We start from the raw sequence: 22,201 nt of genomic DNA, 5'->3' as shown, positions 1-22,201 counted from the left end.
GCTTTCCTAAATTTGTCAACGCATGTGATAGCGAGAGAATTGAGTCTTGTGTTGATATCAAAACATGTCAATCTTAATTGTCGCTCAGCCTCCATTTCGATCGAGTAGAGTACGTCTTTTTTTTTTAACAGACTGGACTCGTACGCGTATATCTTTGATCAAAACCATGTGCATGTTACACATTTCTTTATGAAGATTGCATCAGATTTCAAAGCTACTGGAAGCATTCGTGACAAGAACGTTTTGTATCATATCTGCCCTGACCAGTTTTCGCAAGGGAAGATTTTATTAGATCATAGAACCTCGAGGTGGTTAGATCACTCGCTCACTCGCTCGCTCTCTCTCTCTCTCTCTCTCTCCTCTCTCTCTCTCTCTCTCTCTCTCTCTCGACATCATTGAGATTATATTAACATAACGTAAATTGGTCACTCGTAACTTGTGAGAATTTCATATTTGATATTTCTTAGAGTTTATTTAGTGTTATTTAATTTTTTTTGTGGAATCTGAACAAACATCATTTTGTAACGGCGCCTGGTTTTTGTGAAATTGTTGTAAGACAAGACCGGCAAGCAGAGCAGAGAAAGAAGTTGTATACCAAAAATGTAAAGTGTTATATTTTATTAGTGCAACTAATAAACGGTAGGTAATAACTAATAATGGATAGGGAGTGTGGTTAACTAATAATTGATAGGAACTGTGGTTAACTGATAACAGATGGTTATGAAGGTTTGGTAAAAACTGTTGGTTACAGTGTTTTGAGTGAAAAAGATTTACACTTACACATTACTGATTTTTTTTGTTTTGTGTTTGTTCCATTGTTTGTGCACTATTTAATTTTCTTATTGAAGTGTGTCTTTTTATTTTATATTTTCATTTGCATTCACAATTTAATTGACTTAGTTATTTTCATTGCTTTATCATTGCACATTTAATTAAATTTAACACTTGTGAATTAATTTGCATTTACTTAGAATTCTTTTCAAGATTTATTGTTGTTTAGCACTTATGAATTAATTTCAGATTTTCAATTATTGCCTAACACTTTTGAATTTTGATTGAATTAATTTTCTTGAATTTTGTGATAAATTAATTTTGATTTAATTTTACTTAATTTGATTCAAGAATTAATTAAACTTTACTTTGTTTTCAAGTAACAGTAATTTTCCCTGATATTGTGAATTTCACTTATAAATTTTGAGTTTAATAAAAAAAATTTGTATTTAAAATTTTTATAAGTATTTTATTTTTATCCCAGTATATTTTCATTTGATTATATTGATGATAGGTAGAAACATAGAGTGGTAATTATTTGCTTTCCTTCAATTTACTTGAAGTGACTTAGAACCAGGGAAGTACTTAGACTTCTGAAATCAGGGAAATACTTAGAGTTTGAAAGTTGTTGATGGAGTGATGCCCTTTGATTAATTTAATTACTTACAAGATTACCTCACCACCTGTTTGATGAACTTAGTCTGATTTTCTGCAATACTGGTAAGTGTTAAGGGATCACTGTTGCCTTTAGAGTATTCAGTCGTTTAAAACGTGTTATGAGGTTCAGGGTGTCTGGCTTTTGTGAGGTAACATTAAATGAATGGTAAGTGTAGTAACCAGATACTTGGCACTTCGTAACATTGTTTAATGGTGCCCAGAGACCCGGGAAAGCAGATTTCATTATCACTCTAGAATATACTGGTGGTGTTAGGAATATATTTTGCTAGGAGAGTGACCATATAGTTTTTGTTTTGCATTTATTGTATTGAATTGTAAGTTGATAACTTAGAGGGAAAATGGCTCCAAGTTCAATGTTCAGGAATTTTTAGTTATGCCGCCCTTTCCATCCAAGTTTTGTCTGAAAACCACATCTGACTTAGAGCACAGTGGAGCGATTTAGCAGAGGCATGTGGTGGTTATGTTTGTACCTAGTATGGTAAAGGCACAAATAAGATGTATTGCTATGGAATCATTGATAAACTCTGGTAGAATAACTGATGAAGATGAGTTAGAATTGGCTCAAGAGTTGTTGAACGTAGCACGTGCTGATCTCATAAACTCTCTCTTCAGGCAGGTTATGAATGAGAAAAGTTACAGAAAAGGCAGTATTTATACCAAGAGATCCATCTACAGGTAGCCGTTTTACTAAGTCATCCCCGCTGATAATTCCTCTTTAATCTTCTCAAGTGTTGGTTGAAGGAAGATTTGACCTATATCTGAATCCCAGGCGCCCTTTTAAATGTTCATTCCCAGCCTTTGTTTAATCAAGACTGACTCTATCATCTGGCTCTTGTACCGGCATTAGCTTCTATAAATTATACATGAAAAATTCCAGTTTATTCTGTGGTTATGGTTATTTATATGGTTAAAAATTGCTGAACTATGTTGTCCATACCTAACTAACCCTACTTGAGTCGCGATGGTAAGCAGACTCAGACTTATCGACTCTAGATGCATGCAAACGAGCGCCCTACATGGAACTAGTATTTGGGGCAGAACCTCTAATAGCAGCAGAAGTGCAAACCGAAGTTTGCTCTTCTACAGCTCCCGACACACTAGACCCTAGGGACAGCATGAGGGTTCCTGTTCCCAAAGGAACAGGCGCGCCAACGGAAGACCCAATTGCCTCCTCAGTTCGAGGAGGCAGACCCTTAGAAGTCCCGTGACGATACTTCTTAAGGGGAAGAGACTACCTTCTCCTTCTCCAGCAGGGAGCCTTAGAAGTCGAAGGGGTGAAGGTTGAAAATAGAGCTAATAATCACAGGGCAGTCGCGAAGGCATTGTTTAGAGACGAAACTCCAGGATAACAGTGGCAAATGAATATGATTTTTAGCAAGGAAACAGTACACACACTCAAAGTCCAATATCACAGAATGCTACGAGTTACAGGTACAATTCCAAGATCAGGATAGTCAACACGAAGAGATATCTAACCATCTACTGCTGTAATAAACTATCACCACTGTTAGCCTATAAAAGAAAAAAAATATGATTAAAAAAATAAAGATACTACTCCTTTCGCATTCATGGGCACCACCTTTTGAACTGATAGGTGATCCCTCAAACACCAACACTATGCACCCCCTCCTTCGTCCAATAAGCAAGTGAAAGGATGAAAGAGAAGAAAAAATACTGGAAGAAAAACACGGGACAAACCTATGAAGTTCCCCTCTGTAATTTCCAAAGCGTAAGTGTAAATTTCAAATTAATACATTGTCTCCCCCTTATATTAAAGGGCGAAATAAGGGTGTTAGTACACTCCTGCTGTCAACCCTTAACATACTAGTATAAATCAGAAAGGCGGCTAGCAAGGCTTTCACAAAAAGTGGGTTAGTATATCAATTATTAAAGTCAATTGATTATAAAACCTCAAACACAGTAGTACTGTATATATATGTATGTATGTATGTATATATATATATATATATATATATATATATATATATATATATATATATATATATATATATATATATATATATATATATATATATATATATAATTATCATATATATATATATATAATAATATACAGGCGGGTCCCCGGTTTACGACGGGGGTTCCGTTCTTGAGACGCATCGTAAGCCGAAAATCGTCGTAAGCCGGAACATCGTCAAAAATCCTAAGAAACCTTCCTTTAATGCTTTGGGTGCATTGAAAACTATGTAACTGCATTCTTATGGCATTTATCATCAAAAAACAAAAAAAAACCTTCAAATATTGATTATTTGCATTTTAGTTGTCATATTTCATCACCCAGATGAGCATTGTAGGTGTTGTAACCCTGGAAACATGCGTCGTAACCCTGGAAATAACATCTATTGACAAGCGTCGTACCTCGGAATGTTGTAAGCCGACACCGTCGTAACCCTGGGACTGCCTGTATATATATATATATATATATATATATATATATATATATATATATATATATATATATATATATATATATATATATATATATGTATATATATATATATGATATATATATATATGTATATATATATATTGTATATATATATATATATATATATATATATATATATATATTATATATATATATATATATATATATTCACTCAAAATAATAAAAGAAAGCTTCCACCGGCAAAATTGTGATTAACGGTTGGTCAGCAAGGGCTCACAAACATACGTCTTCATTGGAAGACGGCTGAAAGCAAAGTGGAGTGTTTACATCTGGGCAGGTGGGTCTACCCTCCTGCCAGAAGGTAGTTACTGCCTAACCCACTTGTTCAAGAGTTTAAAAGCTGTATTCCAGCCTATGCTGAAAGTAATTCCTAATGTAAAGGACCAAGGGTCTGTGTATTGAGTAGGAACAAATGCTAGGCTTGCCATAGGCGAAGCAGCAGTCGCGTATAACCTGGCTTTGGCCTATGAATGATCAGCGGCCCTCGCCCTGTCATCGGCAGCGTTTACCATATGTAATGCATGGTTACCAGATAGCTGTATCGGGCCAAAATATCATACCAAACAACTCTAAATGACCTATTTTTCATTTCAGTATGATTGCATTTCACCAATTCCAAAGGTTTTGTATAACTGATAGTCACAAAGTAAATAGAAATATAGTGTTATAATTGCTACGATTGCCTACAGTCAACATAACAAAGTACAATGAAAATAGTAATACAGGCAGTCCCCGGCTTACGATGGGTTCAGCTTACAACGTTCCGAGGTTACAATGCTTTTCAATTATATTTATCAGAAATTATTTCCAGGTCTATGAAGCAAGTTCCAGGGTTACAGCGCCCACAACGCTGATCTGGCAGAACAAATATGACTCCAAAAATGCAAAATAATCAATATTTGAAAGTTTTTTTTGATGAAAAATGCAATAAGAATGCAGTTTACATAGTTTTGAGTGCACCCAAAGCATTAAAGTAAGGTTTTCTTAGGATTTTTGATGCTGTTCCAGCTTACGAACATTTTCGGCTTACAACGCGTCTCAAGAACGAACCCCCGTCGTAACCCGGGGACTGCCTGTATTGCCATATGCATAATTACCAAATTCTTTTACTAAAATATTGCCATATGTAAATGTACCAAATTCTTACTCATTATCCATGGTATCACAAATGGAAACCATATCATCATCATTCTAAATAATGATTTCCCTAGTCTTTCCTTTATTACTTACTATTCTACAAGAAGGTCACATATTTTTTAACCCTGCTATTACATCTGATGTCATAGTTTACGTCACAACTAACCTCTTTCTGGATGCATACTAAATGTAGCTAAGTTTCCCTTCAAATCTATTTGATTTACTCTGACAAGTGTCTTAAGTGTCAACATTGGACATCTGCATATTTTTGTCATTTAGGCTACTTCAAATAGCTATTTCCAAAACATTATCCATATCTGATACTTTGGTAAGATTTTATCAATGAAAATCAACTGGACATGGCCCTGAAAAGCACAGTAGTTCTAGCACAAGCAAAAGCAATGTTCTTAAACAATCATTACTATTCAGTACTTAAACAAGACTAAAGTTAAAAAAATAATTTTACATAATTAGTGAAATAAGAAAGAGGTGAACTGGAGAAATAAATAGACCGACTGCTGTGTATGAACTGAATGGTTCAATAATCTCAAACATGGTCTCATACAAAATATTCTCTTTAAGAAAAAAGCAATGGATAGCAGATATAAAACTTACCATTTTGAGATATTTTTTGTATATTGGAACCAATACTCTGTGAAAATCTTTGGAGCTCCATGCTGATATTACCACCACTCTGATAGGATGAGATCCCATCCATTCTTTTAAACACTCCTCTATGTAACCCAGGGGTCTGGGACCACTTTGTCTGAAAAACAAAAACAAAAAATTAACTGTTTACAGGATTTTTTTTTTTTAAGTTTGCCATCTAATTATACCTTATGTTACCATCATCACTGCAATGCCAATTTACACTCACTCACATTTCCCATACAGCTACTGATCAGTTACCCACTGAATCTAACATCTAGAGCAATACAGTAGTTATGTGACAAAAAAAAATTTCTTGAACTTTCCATAAATAATAGGACTGACAAATGTGACAAGCCCTCATTTCATAGCAACTATAGACATCACCCCTATTTACAAATGAGTTATGTTCCATAAGGTCATCTGTATGTTGAATTGTTTGTATGTTGCTTACTGTACTCTTCATGCCTATTTAACTACAGTATGATATACATAAAGTCAGTATTACAGTACTGTATGTATTTTTATCCTAAAACACAATACACTGTAAATACAGTAGTATACTGTATTTTATAAAATAGTTGTGCAGAACAAATTTTGAACTTATGTGTGAGAAGGGGCAGTGCTCTAAACACAATTCTAGTTTGCAATCCCATTTGTTTATATCTCTGAATGTTCATAAGAAGGGTGGTGTCTGTACATAGATGGTACTAGTTGGGCTACAACTTTACAATGCCGGAGAAAGGAACTAAATTTCAGGTTCTCGTCGAAAGACACAGTATATTCAATATTTATCTCTGCTGTATTTACCAATACTATGCTGTATCTCTATGCCATTAACATACTATGCTGTTTATCCATTGGCACTACTGTACATGTAGTATAGTCCTATGTAATAAATGCTAACAAAATGAAGATGACTAGAGATATCACTCATTTAATATTCTTTCATGGAAATCATTGCAGAAGACCATATATTCAAGGCTAATGCTGTGCAGTATATATAATTTTAAAATGGTTCCTTACCTTAATTAATACTCAACAGAAAATCATTGCTTGGGCAAAAAATTATTCCAAGCTTTTGCTGTTAAATCATATTCTAAAATGAAGACTACCACTTGTTTTCTATGGTCTATCACTAAGCGTGAATGCTAGTTTTACAAAGCCCAATACCATTCCCAAGACATGTATCTCCATCTCCCTTTCGTCATAAACTCATCTATATAAAACTTCTGTAATTTATCCTAAGGTATCCTTTCTAACTTTATCCTGCCATGTGCCCCAAACTATTCTTCTTAGCACTTTTATAATCAAAACATCAAAGTCTTTTTGACACAAAGTCACTGTCATCTAGACTCATGGTTGTACAGCAATGCAGATTACACTTAAGTTATGTATAATCTTAATTACCGTATTATGCATTATCAGCCTAGTATTTGACTCGCAAAATGATATTGTTAAACTACAATAAAGTTTTGTACATACTTACCTGGCAGATATATACTTAGCTATAGTCTCCGACGTTCCGACAGAATTTCAAATCTCGCGGCACACGCGACAGGTAGGTCAGTGGTCTACCTTAACCCGCCGCTGGGTGGCGGGCGTATGAACCAATCTATCTCTCCAGCCAGATTTTTTGTTTTTTTTTTTTTTTTTTTTTTTTTTCTCTTTCACCTGTCTCCTGAGGGGAGGCTGGGTGGGAGGCCATTAGACGTATATATCTGCAGGTAAGTATGTACAAAACTTTATTGTAGTTTAACAATATCATTTTTGTAACATGAACTTCCCTGCCAGATATATACTAGCTGATTGGCACCCTTGGTGGAGGGTAAGAGACAGCTAAAGTAATAAGGAGAGATAAGAAACAACTGATGTTGTAGGATATAAATAACCTTGGTTCTTACCTGTTCAGGCAGAAGACTTCATTGATATTATCTCTGAGTCTGCGTTGCCTGGAGAGCTACAGCTAGGACGTGACCTGATGCTGAAAGACTCTCCGGATCTACCACTGGGATAGTGATCCCTTTGTGTGGTAGAATCCAAGTCGGATCCTGTTAAAGGGAGTTCGTCCCTATCTTAACAGGTCCTAACCACTACTACTGCAAGGAGCCACACTCATCAGACAACCTAACCAAACTACTAAAGATTAGTATTACGATCTAAAGAGATGCCTTCATGCATCCTCTTTAAGGCAACCAACAACAACAAATACAAGGGGGAAAAATTTATACTACTAACAGGATGAGTTCCAGCTCCCTGCCCCAGCACTGAATCCGCAGATACGTACGGGCCCAAGGCGAAGCATTTTCGTAAGTGATTCTCACATCACGTAAGTAGTGGTTCGCGAACACTGACTGACATCTCCAGAAGGTTTGTCTCCATCAGATTTCGCACGGGACATATTCTTGTTGAAAGCAAGAGAAGTTGCTATGGCTCTTACTTCGTGTGCTTTCACTTTAAGAAGCCTAAGATGTTCTTCTCTGCAGGATCCGTGTGCTTCTTTGATGAGGCTTCTCAAGAAGAAGGACAATGCGTTCTTCGACAATGGACGAGGTAGGCTCTTTTGACTGAACCCACAGGACCTCTCGGTTGGCTTTCAGTTGCTCTTTTCTTCTAAGGTAGTATTTCACCATTCTCACTGGGCAAAGAGTTCTCTCGGGTTCTTCTCCTACCAAAGAAGTAACCCACGAATCTCGAAGTTCTTGGGCCATGGACTTGATGGGTTCTCATTCTTTGCAAGAAAACCAGGAAGGAAAGAGCAAATGAGAGAGTCCTCCTTAAAACCCACATTACCATCAATCGCCTGAAGCTCACTCACTCTTCTGGCGGAAGCTAGAGCCATCAAAACAGAGTCTTCCTGGTAAGGTCTCTGAATGAGGCTGAATTAGGGGGTTCAAACCTAGAGGACCCAAGGAATTGAAGGACTACATCCAAATTCCAGCTAGGTGTCTTAGGATACTGCATTTCGTTGTATTAAACGACCTAATAAGGTCCTGTAGGTCCTTATATCTTCCGATAAGTTGAGGCCCCTGTGCCTGAAGACATTCGCCAACATACTACGATAGCCTTTAATCGTCGAAACGACTAAGCCACTTCTTGTCTTAAGAATAAAAAGAAGTCTGCAATTTGATTCACAGAGGTACTGGAAGAGGAAACGTTATTCCTCTTGCACCATCTTCTGAAGACATCCCACTTCGATTGGTACACTTGTAATGTGGAAGACCTCCTCGCTCTAGCGATTGCCTTAGCAGCTGCTGACGAAAAGCCTTTCGCTCTGACCAGTTTCTGGACAGTCTGAAGCCAGTCAGACTGAGAGCGGGGAGGTTTTTGTGGTACCTGTCGAAGTGGGGCTGTCTGAGTAGATCGCTCCTTAGAGGAAGCGATCTTGGAAAATCCACTAGCCATTCCAGCACCTCTGTGAACCAATCTTGTGCTGGCCAAAAGGGAGCTATCAAAGTCATCCTCGCGGAATCTGACTCTGCGAACTTTTTTAACGTCAACCCCAGAATCTTGAAGGGGGGAAACGCGTATACATCGAGTCTTTCCAATCGAGTAGGAGAGCGTCTATCCCTATGCTCCTGGATCCGAGATGGGAGAGCAATACAGATCCAGTCTTTTGTTTTTTGAAGTTGCAAACAGGTAATAAGAGAGGCCTGCCCCACAAACTTCCAAAGGCTCTGGCAAACATCTTGGTGCAGAGTCCACTCTGTGGGAAGGACCTGATCTTTCCTGCTGAGGAGATCTGCCCTTACATTCCTTTCTCCCTGTACGAATCTGGTGAGAAGTTTTATCCCCCTTTCTTCTGTCCACAGAAGAAGATCTCTTGCTGTTTCGTACAGAGAGAAGGAATGCGTCCCCCCCCTGTTTCCTGATGTATGCCAGAGCCGTGGTGTTGTCCGAGTTTATTTGCACAAACTGCTCCTGTCCACATCTGACTCGAACTCCTTCAGAGCAAGCCACACGGCTATTAGTTCTTTCCTGTTGATGTGCCAGGAAGACTGGTCCCCCATCCAGGTTCCTGACACCTCCTTGGTTCCCAGAGTCGCCCCCCAACCAACCTGTTTCCGACGCATCGGAGAACAACACCAGGCTGGGTTTCTGGGATTGAAGAGGCAGTCCCTGCGAGAACTTGTCGGGATCCGCCCACCATGCTAACTCCTCTTGATTTGACGAGTAATTGACAGGGAGAACTTCAAATCCTGAGAAGGACGACTCCAATTCCGATGAAGAAAGAATTGGAGCGGTCTCAGGTGCAACCTTCCTAGGGAAACAAATTGCTCCAGTGAGGGAGAGCGTCCCAGCAGACTCATCCACTCCCTCACTGTGCATACTTCTTTCCCTAAGAAGGTTGTTACTTTTTCGAGTCCCCCGGGCTATCCTCTCCTGTGACGGAAAAGCCCGAAAACTCATAGAGTTCATCCGGATCCCCAGATAAACGCACTCTTGAGCGGAATCAGACTTGACTTCTGCAGATTGACCAGAAGTCCTAAGGAACTAAGTCAAATCCAGGGTTTTCTTCAAAGTCCTTCAGACAACGATCTCTGGAATTGGCCCTTATAAGCCAATCGTCGAGATAGAGCGAAATCCTCACCCCTTCCAGGTGAAGCCATTGTGCCACATTCCTCATGATGGCCGTAAGACTTGGGGGCCGTGGAGAGGCCAAAAACACAGGGCCCTGAATTGGAAAGATTCTTCCCCCCATCTGAATCTTAGAAACTTCCTCGAGGAAGGATGGATTGGTACGTGGAAGTAAGCGTCCTGTAAGTCCAAGGACACCATCCAGTCCCCCTGGACGGAGTGCTGCTAACACCGAGGCAGTGGTCTCCATCGTGAACTACTTCTTTTCGACGAAGAAGTTCAGGGCGCTTACATCCAACACCGGTCTCCATCCCCCTGAGGATTTCGGAACTAGGAACAGGCGGTTGTAAAAGCCTGCCTAAAGATGATCTGCCACTAGTTCGATCGCCTCCTTTTCCAGCATCTGATCTACCGCTAGTCGGAGGGCTTGATTCATGATGGGGTCCCTGTATCTGGCCGTCAACTCCCTCGGGTTATTCGTCAAGGGAGGCCTCGAAGAGAACGGGATTAGATAGCCCTTCCTCAAAATTGACAGGGTCCAGGCATCTGCGTCTTTCTGGCCCAGACTTCTGCAAACTGTAAAAGCCTGGCGCCTACAGTTGTCTGAAGGACTTGAGTCTTACTTGGGAGGTTTGATTGACTTCGTAAAAGTCCTCCTCTTCTGTTTGGTTTCCGACCTCTGAACGAAGAGGATATGAGGTAGATGCCCCCTCGAAAGGGTTCCTGAGAGGTCGGCTTAGCTTTCTTTGTTTCTTAGTCTGAAGGTAGGGCGCGGTTTCCTTGCAGACTGTGCTAGAAGGTCCTGCGTAGCTTGGCAGAGAGAGCCTTCGAACTGTCTTGAAACCAGGTGTTTAGGAAACAGCTGTGTAGAGAGAGGGGCAAAAAGGCAAGCAAAGACGATCTCTGGAGCATGTGAGGGACCGACTTTGTTAAAAATGAGCAAAATACTGATCTTTTCTTCAAGACCCCTGCTCCAAACAGTGAAGCTATTTCGCTGGCCCCATCTCTCACCGATTTATCCATACAGGATAAGACACAATTCAAATCCTCCGGAGAAAAACGTGTCCGGTCCTTGAGTTTTCTTGGCTAGGACTCCGAGGGACCAATCGAGAAAGTTGAAAACTTCCAATACTCTAAAATGCCTTTTAGAATGTGATCCATTTCATTCATTGCCCACGTTGTTCTGGCCGAATTCAAAGCTGATCTTCTAGTGGCGTCTACTAGTGCCGAAAAATCTGCGTCAGCTGAAGACGGAAGCCCAGTCCCAAGGTTTCTCCTGTCTCATACCAAAATCCTGTCCTTCCTGAAAGCTTCGACGGAGGGAAGGCAAACATTGTTTTCCCCGCTTCCTCGTTTGCGCATCCATGAACCGAAACTCTTGAGCGCTTTCTTCATAGAAAGAGTCGGCTTCATTCTCACACACGAAGATCCTTTCGTTGCTTTCGCTGTGGAGAACAACGAGTGTGGAGAAGGAGAGCAGTAGGGCTCAAAGACTCTCCGAACTCCTGAAGGAGAAGCTCTGTGAGCTTCTTGTACGAAGAAACTGCTGCCGATGTATTAGTTCTTCCTCAGAGGCTTCCTGGTCTTCTTGAAGAGGAGAACGAGGATGAGGAAGAACGAGGATGAGGATCCTTATGAGAATCCTTAGATGATTTCCTAGCTGGGGTACAGTGCGATGAAGAGACAAACGTCTTGAATGAGGAGAAGATTCCAAAGTAGAGAGGCGTACAGGAGAACGACGAGTTGTAAAAGACGGACGCTTATCCGAAAAATTCTTGTCTAAACTCGCATTCCTTCCTAAGTGCAGACAACTCTTAACATCAAAGAGGAAGGACTCCTTTCTCTAGAAAGACCACGTCTATCCCTAGGGAAACTACGAGAGGGAGAGCGCCCTGCTAAGATCCTGGCGCCGATCGTGAGGAGAGCGGCTACTAGGCGCCGCGCGCCTATCTGTTTTACAGGGCGCTTAGTGGAATCCTGGCGCCTACCAAGCGGCGAAACGTTGCTAAAAATAGGGCGCCTTTCAGGAGCAGGGCGCTCGAGAGGCTCTTGATGCCTACGAAGCGGAGAGCGGCTGCTACGCGCCGAGCGCTTAAACGGAACAGGGCGTTCGGCGAGATCTTGGTTCCTTACCGAGGGGAGAACGTCTGTAAGGCTCCGAGCGCCTAACAGAAGCAGGGCGCTTGAGGCGTTCTTGACTTCTAGCAAGAGGAGACCGATGAGGAGTAGGGAGTCTCGAGAACGAAGAGCGCTACTAGGAGAACGAAGCAAACGAGGATCAAGGTGTCTTTCTCCAGGCGAACAGCTACTAAAAGAATGACGCTTACCAGGAGCAGGGCTCCTACTAGACTCTTGATGTCTTACAGGGGAGGAGCCGAACTCCATGCGATGAGCGCCTACCAGTCACGTTATCCGACGCCCGACTACAGTAGTCGGAAGGAGAAGTGCGCCTACTTTCAGAAAGGCATTCCCTAGGTTCTCTGAGAAGACGAGGAGAAGAAAGAAAGAGAAGGCGACGACGAACCAAGTCTTCTATGACCTGAGCGACTCTCTCTTCTTGCACGAACTCTAGAAGGAAGGAGAAACAGAAGGGGCTGAGCGTCTACCCGAGGCAGGAATCCGAATTGAGGAAATATCTTCATAGTCCAAGGAGCGCCTATCCGTCGAATGGCGTCTCGACACCTCCGAGCGGGAGTGGTGTTCCTCTCGTGAAATGTTACGATGAGTAGAAGAATCCTCAAAAGAAGGAGAACGCCGATTACCAGGAGAGCGCTCTTCCGACGAAACGCGCCTCGATCTCTTGATCGGGAGAGACAAATCCTTCCTTCTACGCGATCTCGATGCCAAGGAGTCCGCCAAGGCTGTGATCTGAGCTTGTAGGCCCGCAAGTACTCGAGAAGGAGAGTCCCCAGGATCTTCTTCCGAAGCAAGCTCAGCGCGAGGCGCGGGAGAAGGATGGGCGATCACCGGATCTCCTAGGCTTCTTGCTTGCAAGGAAGCTACATCAGAAAAGTCTTCTGGGCTGGACGCTAACGTACTGAAGGGAGCCTCCGCCGCCCCTCTTCAACGGGCGTGACGCTCCTTAGAGCTCCACCCACGCTTCGGCGAAGGAGAAGAGGATGACGAAAAACACTGGCGAAGAATATTCTTCTTCTTACGATCCAAGGCAGCCTGGGAGCGAACTCAGGATCTGCCGAGGGGACGCCTGACCGGTGGGGGCTCTCCCTAGCCCTCCTGCTTTCGACTTTCCTCCTCCCTGGAACTGGGAGTCTGGAAGAGGTCTAGGCCTGGAGGCACTAAGGAGCCGGTCAGACGCACCCTCCACATCACTGGGTACACTGCACTTATCATCACTGACACTCTTGCCTTGCTCAGTACGAAGATTCTTGTCTTCCTTAGAACACAAGGAAGCTTTTGAGGCCGCCGCCTCCGAAGACGAATCTACGGCTTCGGTGCGGAGCAGGAGCTGAGACCTGGGAGGAAGGTTCTAAAACTACATTAATGTTAGTTTTTCATTCTCACTCATTCTCGACCTGCTCGAGCTCCTTGAAGAAAGCTTTACGTACCCTATCCCTTTCAAGTTTCCTAATATAAGAAGAAAGAGCCTTATATTCATCTTCGTTCAAACCTCACACTCTTGACACGGGTTACTAAACGAACATTCATTCCCCCTACATTTAACACAGAAAGTGTGAGGGTCCACCGCAGCTTTCGGTAACCTCACCTTACATCCATCAGTCACACATACTCTAAACAAAAACCGGAGTTTTGGAAAACAGAATCAAAATCAGACATTCTACAGGAAATCCAGCGCAAAGTCAATAACGGTTCCACAATCAGCGTATGCCAAGCCAACATAGAGCGAATACGTCACCAAAATGTTCAAATCAATCTCCAGGCAAGCGAGAAATGAAGAAGATATCGGAAGAAACGACAACAGTTGTTATCGCTTCAGCGACAGAAAAAAATCTGGCTGGAGAGATAGATTGGTTCATACGCCCGCCACCCAGCGGCGGGTAAGGTAGACCACCTGACCTACCTGTCGCGTGTGCCGCGAGATTTGAAATTCTGTCGGAACGTCGGAGACTATAGCTAAGTATATATCTGGCAGGGAAGTTCATGTACAAAATTATATTCAGCCTGCCCACTGGTTGATGTGCTTTTGTTAGTCATTCACTGAATTCTGGCCCAAAGGAGCCCATACTGATTATAATTATTCCTACACATTTCAAAGCTTCAACTTAGTTAATCCTTCCACCATCTAGCATCATTTTCTATAATCTACCCTCATTGCTTTTGTTTTTCTTAGATTCATCTTGAGTCACATCTCTCTAAGCAATTCTTGGTAAACCCTATAAAGAAATCTAATAAATTTTACTTAATTTTATAATTCTAACCTAGGACAGTAAAATGAGGCTATTATCCCTTTGAGGTACAAATGAACGCTACTGATGGTGCTATGCTCTCAAACCACTGCAATTCCAATGTCATCCACTTTGAAACTTTTTGGCTAAGTTCATTTTATCATTTCCATTTCATCTTTTATATTTCTGAAAATACTACAATAAAGTAAATGTATTCAACTTCAAAATGCCACTATAACCACTATTATACTAGGAAAATAAATTTGATATACGTATAGTACATCTAATAATAATAGGACAATGTACAAATTGTATATATGCATGTAATAGGTGAAAGTACTACTGTAGCGCAACCACCTTCCCCCAAAAAAGTAAATTTTGTCGAAAAATTATTTTTTTCCTATATACAAAACCTAGGTTGTCTAACAAAAGGATATCCGCGGGAAACGCGCCGCCGCTACCGCATACCAAAGAGTTCAAACTTGAATCGCTGTACCTGGGTCTGGGGTAACTGCGCGTGAGCCCGGGCCAGCTTGGGTAGGTCATTGTGATACCATCTTTGAGCCGTTAGAATACTTAGTCTAACAGACACACTCTTCAAAATGGGGGCATAACTCAATGAGGGGTGGTGAGAGGGACCATTAATCTGTTAGACAACCTAGGTTTGTATATAGGAAAAAATAATTTTTCGACAAAATTACTTTGTTCGACTAAGTACCAAACCGTCGGTTGTCTAACAAAAGGAGACTCGAACTGAGGATGGAAGGTGAGTTGACCTGAATGTACCCTTTGAAGAGCCGCCAATAACTTCACATGACCTGATTGTTAACCAGACCCCCTACTCCTCATGACACTTTACACGGTAAGGATTCAATAGGGGAGAACCCAAGGGGCTCCGGCTGTTGTCCTAACCTATGGTACTAATACTCACTCAGAGAGCTGTTCCTGAAGGATTCTTAGCCATCATTCTACTCTCCAGGTAAGTCAGTAGTGGCCAAGTCGTGTCATGGACAGTACAGTCATACGTAGGATATTACCAAGAAAACTCACTCATACCCCTTACATTCGGCCAGGACTTAGGCGGGAATTGCTGGGAGTGTGTGTGTGTGTATTTCCAAATTGAGGTACGCAGTGCGGGTGACCAACGCCTAGAGGATCTCTTGGGCTGCGACAATGGGGCCCAGAGAGAAACACTTCTAGAGATTTGAACGTAACTTCTCGTAGGTAGAAGGAGGTGAAGGTGGTTTGACTCTTCCAGGTGCCTGCTCTCAATACCTGACCCACTGAGAGGTTCTTCCTGAAGAGCATAGAGGAGCCTATGCCCCTAACTTTGTGAGCCCTCACCTTTGGCATTGGTACTTCCTTGTTTTCGTAGGCCCTTCTTATAACCTGTCTGATCCAGAAGGAGATGGTATTCTTAGCCACCTCTTTCGGATGCTTGCCCGTGGCCACGAACAGCCGTTTGATAGCCGGTCTGAACTGTCTCGTCCTCTTGAGGTAGGCTTTCATGGCTCTGACCGGGCATAGAATCAGTTCCTCTTTGTCAAGCCGGTAAAATCCCCCAAGGAAGGAATGGTAAAAGAGGAAAAGAAAAACATCTCCTCTGGCTTGTATGGGTCTTGAGTCTTGGCTACAAAGCCAGGGACAAAACGAGAACCCCATCTCCCTCCAACGCCTGGTGTGTGACACTTCGTAGGACAGGCGCGTGTGAGTTCGTCTGACCCTCTTCGAAGATGCCAGGCTAAGAGGAAAAGGGTCTTCAAGGTGAGGTTCTTCAAGGAAGCTGAATGTAAGGCTCATAGGGAGGACCTCTCAAGGATTCCAGGACTAAGGCTACATCCCAGTGGGGAGTCCGTAGCTCTCTCGGGGGACAGGTCTTCCTAAAGTGCTTGAAGAGCAACAAAATTTCTGGAGATGCAGCGAGGTCCATGCCTTTCAACGCGAATACTTGATTTAAAGCCGCTCTATAACCCTCCACTGCCGATATGGATAGTCGTTTATCCTTCCTGAGGTGGTGGAAAAAACTCGCTAGTTGAGGGATGGTGGCCTCGTCTGGGGCAATGCCTTTATCTTGACACCAATCTTGAAACCGTCGCCACTTTCCCTGGTACAACTGCCTGAGGAAGGTTTCACAGGATTGGCCATGGCCTCAGCTAACTGCCTGGAAAAACCTCTATCGCGGAGGATTTTGATGACAGTCTGAACCCGTGTAAGCGGAGGGCCGACGGATTTGGGTGTAGGCTCCGTTGTTGGGTTGGGCGAGGAGATCTATTCTGTCTGGTAGGCTTACCGGGTCCTCTAACTGAAGACCAGCACTTCTGGGAACCAGGGGGCTTCCGGCCACCAGGAGCTACTAAGGTACTCGCAGGTTCTGCGAGTAGCGAATTTCTGAAGGATCTTCTGGAGGGAGGGGGGTGGGGGGAAAGGCGGAAAGGCGTAAGCGTCCATGGTTCTTCCAATCTTGCAGGAGGGCATCCTCCCCCGCTGCCTGCGGGTCTGGGAGTGGGGAGAAGAACACTGGCAGTTTTTCTGTTCCATGCGGTGGCAAAGAGGTCCTATCGACGGAGAGCCCCACCTCTTTATCAGGCCATCTGCTACTTCTGATGGAGGGGACCACTCTGTGTTGATTATCTGTACCCTCCTGCTCAGATGGTCCGCCCAAACATTTTTCTTGCCTGGAATATATCTTGCCTTGAGGGTGATGTCCATTTCCTCTGCTAACTCCTGGATTTGTACTGCCAGGCGACAGAGATCCAGTGAAGACTGTGGCCCCCCTTGTTTGTTTAGATTCTGCCACCACCGTGGAGTTGTCTGACATTAGGCCACCGTTTTTCCCTGGAGTTGAGACAGGAAGTGCTGAAGGGAGAGGAAGGACTGCCTTCAATTCCAAGACATGATGTGAGCTGCTTTCCTCTTCTTCCGACCACAGGCCGCTCACTTCTTCCTCCGTCAGGTGCGCCCCCACCCTTCTTTTGATGCATCCGTGAAGAGAAGAATCTCTGGGGTTCTCGGACTGAGAGAGATGCCCCCCTTCCGGGAGGTGGGAAGGCACCATCCACCCACTCCAGGGACTTCCTTACTTCTTGGGAGAGAAGAATTTTGCTGTTGGGGTCCCCTTCCTGAGGAGACCATTGTTTCTTGAACAGCCACTGAAGCGGCCTCATACGCCTTCTGCTGTGAGGCACTAGTCTCTCTATTGAGGCCATGTGTCCTAAGATGGACTGGCAGAGTTTTGCCGTGGGAGGGCTGGGCCCCAAAGCTCTCCGCACTTGAGATACTAGGCGAGACCCTGTTCTCCGAGGGGAAGGCCTTCATGAGGGATGAATCTAGTGTCATTCCGAGGTACACCATCCTTTGCCTGGAGTGAAATCCGACTTGTCGACATTCACCACCACTCCCAGTTTCCTGAACGAATGACAAAACTCAGCTGAAGGTGCTCCGCACACTGCGCAGCCGTCTCGGCTAAGATGAGCCAATCGTCCAGGTAGCGGAGGAGACGGATGCCTCTTGCGTGTGCCCAACTGACACTATCTTGAAGACCTGGTGAACACCTGTGGGGCTGTGGCGAGGCCGAAGCACAGGCAGGTGAACTGCAGAGTCTTTCCCTTGCTGACAATCCTGAGGAATTTTCTGGAGGAGGGTGAACAGGGACTTGGAAGTAGGCATCTTGAAGATCTATTGAGGCCATGAAGTCTCCCTCCCTGACACAAGCTCGAACGGAGTCTGCCGTTTCCATCCGAAACTTTGTCAGAGAAAGGAACTTGTTGAGGGGTGAAAGGTCTATGACCGGCCTCCAACCCCTCCCGTTGCCTTTTCTACCAGGAAGAGTCTGGAGTAGAACCCTGGACCTGGATCCTGAACCTCTTCCAACGCCCCTTTCTGAAGTAGCTTGGATATTCCTCCTCCAGGGCCCGTCCGCGGTCCGAGTCCGGTCGATAGGAAGGGACTTGGATATGGGGGTAGGGGATAGAGTGGGTGTAGACTGGAAGGGAAGACGGTAGCCTGACTGATAACCTGCAGGGTCCAATCTTCCGCTCCTGCTTGCTGCCACACTTGCCAATTGGCAGCCAAGCAACCCCCTACCTTCCGCTGACGGGCAGGATCTGGCCTAGAATTTCTTGCGGGGACCTCCCTCTCTTCTGTTGCCCTTCTGCTTCCGCTCCTTTGATGGAAAGGGACGAGTCTTCTCCCTATGGAACTTGTCCTTCGACACAGAGTAAGGTTTCTTCTCCTCTCGCCTACGCACGGGAAAAAGCCGTCTCTGCGCTTCTCTTACCTGTTGGCTAATCTGTGGTGCTGGCCGTGGTCTATGGCCCGGGGTTTGCGGAATTGGAGAGAGCCCTAGATTGGAGAGATCGCTCCTTCTTCTCCGCTGCCTTGCGAACTTCTTCCGCAGGAATAAGTTCTTTCTGGAACAGCGGGTTTTTCCGTAAGTCCGGGAGGAGGTCTCTCACCACTGGCGATTTGGCCTCCTTGAAGGCATTCTCTCTCCTTTTCACCTCCATATTAGCCCACAGGACCGCTAAGGTTGTCTGCTTGGTGCGAGAGTGTCTTGATCCCACACTGCATGAACGAAGACAAGTTCTGCTGCTGCTGAGGCTGGAGCTCGGGTAAGAACTGCGGAAGTGCTGCCAGTAGACGTTCCATCCACGAATTCGTAGCGCGGGTCAGAGCTAGAGCGCGAATGAGTCCTTCGGTTTCTGAGGGAGAGAGCAAGAGGTGCTTTTTCTGAGGGCGTCCAGACTGACATCTAAGAGATCTGCAAGGTCCCTGGAATATGCAGACTCCTTAGTTTGTCACCTGTTGGCCTCCATAATACCTGCTGGCCCCCTGAGCAGGGATAGGAAGCCACCTCTGTTTCTCAGATACCCTAGTTGGTGAAGTCGTGGCTTCTCGGGACGCTCTAGCCATGGCTAGCCTAACCTGGTTGCTCCAGGGGAGGCTGACCGAGGGGGGCTGTGAATTCTTCAGGTTGAGCACCTTATGCACCTCTGACTGAAACTCCTGGTTCAGTTCCTCAGTTTCTGTTAGGCCATTGGCGCTTCTAATCAACGACAGAATCTGGTTGAATGATAAGGGCTCGGGCTCCGCAGGTGAGCTAGTCTGACTGCCGTCCGAATCGGGGTCAGAATCGGGCTCCCCCTCGGAGCATGAATCGGGCTCGGAATCAGAGTCAGAACTGTCACCCAAATCTGGAAACAGTTCCTCTGACTTCTTTTCCAAAAGGAACTTCTTCCTGGCTTCTTCCATCCTACGGGCAGACTCCTCTAGACTGGTGTTCTTCTTCTCCACTTGCTGGGAAACCTCCTTTTTGGAGCTTAAGTAGTCCTCCACCGCCTGTTTGACCAGGTTCGCAATGTCCAGTGCGGGAGTGAGGACCTGGGCCCCACTGTACCTAGGCTAACTGATGGAGGTGGTGCGGAGTACTAGGCTCATGCCTAGGCCTAGGCTTTTTCGGGCATCAACGCTGGCACTGGTCTCTCAGCGCGACCTAGGCCTTGCGGCATCGAAAGGTCTCCATTGATGCTCCTCCTCCGAGCGTTGTGGCTGGCTGGCTTCTTGCGTTCGGGTTGCCGCAACTTCTGGAGGGGAGGGGGCCTCCGGCTCCTGCGAGTTGGGTCCCGTTCCGGGCTCCTTAGCACTGTCTCAGGATTGGGAGGGTGAGGCATCAGGTCCGTCACCGGATCCCTCCTGGGGCTGGACTGATTGTGCCCGAGAGGAACAGGGGTTACCTTGGCACCCGGCTGTGTCTCGGTACTGCTATGGTCATACCTAGATAGTTCGGCCTTTAGGCTAGGCGGGAACAAGCTCTCGGTTGAAGACCCCTTCTTGTTACGCTTCGAGGCAGGAACAGGTGGATCCCAGCCCCTAAGGTAGCTTCTTTCCTCTTACTGCTTTCCTAGCCCCGACGACGAAGGTTTCTTTAGCCTAAGTTTCTTGGGAAGGACACTAGGCTCACTAACTAGGTCCCCCGTTAATAAGGAGGAAGGATTACTAGGCCTAGTGTTCTCCAATTGGCACTATCCCCCACCCTCACACACGGCCTTAGGCCCCACAGTAGTCGGCCTAGGCCTAGGTCTTATCGGCATCAACATTAGCGTCACTGAAACACTCTCATGCGCTCATAAATAGAGCCTCAACTGGATCCATTATTCCACTGCGCAAGGTTGAAACACGATGAATCAGGGGAACATTCAAAAACCCCTACAAAGCAATACACCAAAGATGAGGATCCGAGGTTGGCGAAGCAAAGATGACCGCCAACGATGCCATCGGAAACACACACACAAATCCTCCCCGAAAAACCCACCATAGATCCGCCTTCCATACTTACAGGGAAGTTAGGATGCTAGGTAATACTAAAGGATAAATAAAAGGATAGGAATAGGGCACTGGGGAAGCACTCAAGCAACGGATGTCAAAGATATATCACGATTAAAAAAAAAAAAAAGAAAGACTACAGTCGGCGGTCATGCGTTGTTTATCTCAAGTCGGGTCAAGGCGGAAGGAGTAGGTGTTGACACGACGGCTACCGCGAAAAGAATGGTATCACAATGACCTACCCAAGCTGGCCCACCGGGCTCACCCCGCGCAGTTACCCCAGACCCAGGTACAGCGATTCAAGTTTGAACTCTTTGTATGCGGGTAGCGGCGGCGCGTTCCCGCGGAATATCCTTTTGTTAGACAACCGACGGTTTGTACTTAGTCGGAACAAAAATAACTTTAACATGTCCTATAACACAGGACAGACATTAGTCAAGAGCCAGCATCCATCGAAGCAACATCTTGAGACCTCTACTTTCCTCTCGAAGTAAGTTTTTTCTCCCAAGTCACAAATTAAAGCCATAATTTCCAAATTTCAGAAAGGTGATAGCGCTATGGTAGAGGTAGCCGCCAGGTGGCCATTCGGTAATTTACCCTTGTCATTGCAGCAAACACTTTATCATTGTTAAAGGAATCTAGGATATTACAACAAAATGATGTATGAGTTCATACAACTTAGCTGTATCATGAGTAAAAATATATCTTCAATACTGATTATGCTATGGAATACATATGTGATTTTAGCATAAAGCCAAGCACTGGGACCCAAAGAGTCATTCAGTGCAATTAAGCTATGTGGTGCAGAAATACCAGCTGTTATATATCTTAAATATGTCCTAAATCTTCTTGAATAAAAAATGTATACAAAGAAAGAGGTGTCTTTAATGCTATTAGAATGAACCAAAGATATACTGGCATTAAGAACTACCAACTGTCTTCCAATAGAAACACACATCTTTCCATTGTCTTTAACTTTCTTTTTGTGGACTTATACCTACTTTTCACTGCCCCTAACTATCTTTTCGTCTTTCGGGTACCTAGATTGCAGAACGACGGGACTACCTCCGTACAGAATTGTCTCCAATGTTAAGTGTTAGGTACTTGGGGGGGCCAGGGAGGGCAAAGTCACCTCAGCTAGGTCAGGGCACAGCACCTAAGTGAGGTTAGGAAGGTAAGGATTGGTTAGGTTAGGGCATGGCATTCTAGGGAAGATTAGGTTTGTTTTTGTCGG

The 22,201-nt window shown here is 44.4% G+C and overlaps 1 protein-coding gene across 4 annotated transcripts in view; it reads right to left on the bottom strand.

The window, feature by feature from the left end:
- Positions 1–22,201, bottom strand: part of LOC135225731 (syntaxin-7-like) — a 96,198-nt gene that overhangs the window by 72,881 nt on the left and 1,116 nt on the right. For all 4 annotated transcript variants that reach the window (XM_064265112.1, XM_064265115.1, XM_064265114.1 and 1 more), the window contains exon 2: positions 5,672–5,822. In XM_064265112.1, coding sequence (XP_064121182.1) covers positions 5,672–5,774 — 103 coding nt within the window. In that variant the 5' untranslated portion in view covers positions 5,775–5,822. The remainder of the gene's footprint in view (positions 1–5,671; positions 5,823–22,201) is intronic.

Source organism: Macrobrachium nipponense, chromosome 13 (assembly GCF_015104395.2).
Source record: "Macrobrachium nipponense isolate FS-2020 chromosome 13, ASM1510439v2, whole genome shotgun sequence".
NCBI lineage: Eukaryota > Metazoa > Arthropoda > Malacostraca > Decapoda > Palaemonidae > Macrobrachium > Macrobrachium nipponense.
The sequence above is the reverse complement of the archived record's forward strand: the minus strand, read 5'-3'. Positions and strand labels throughout refer to the sequence as shown.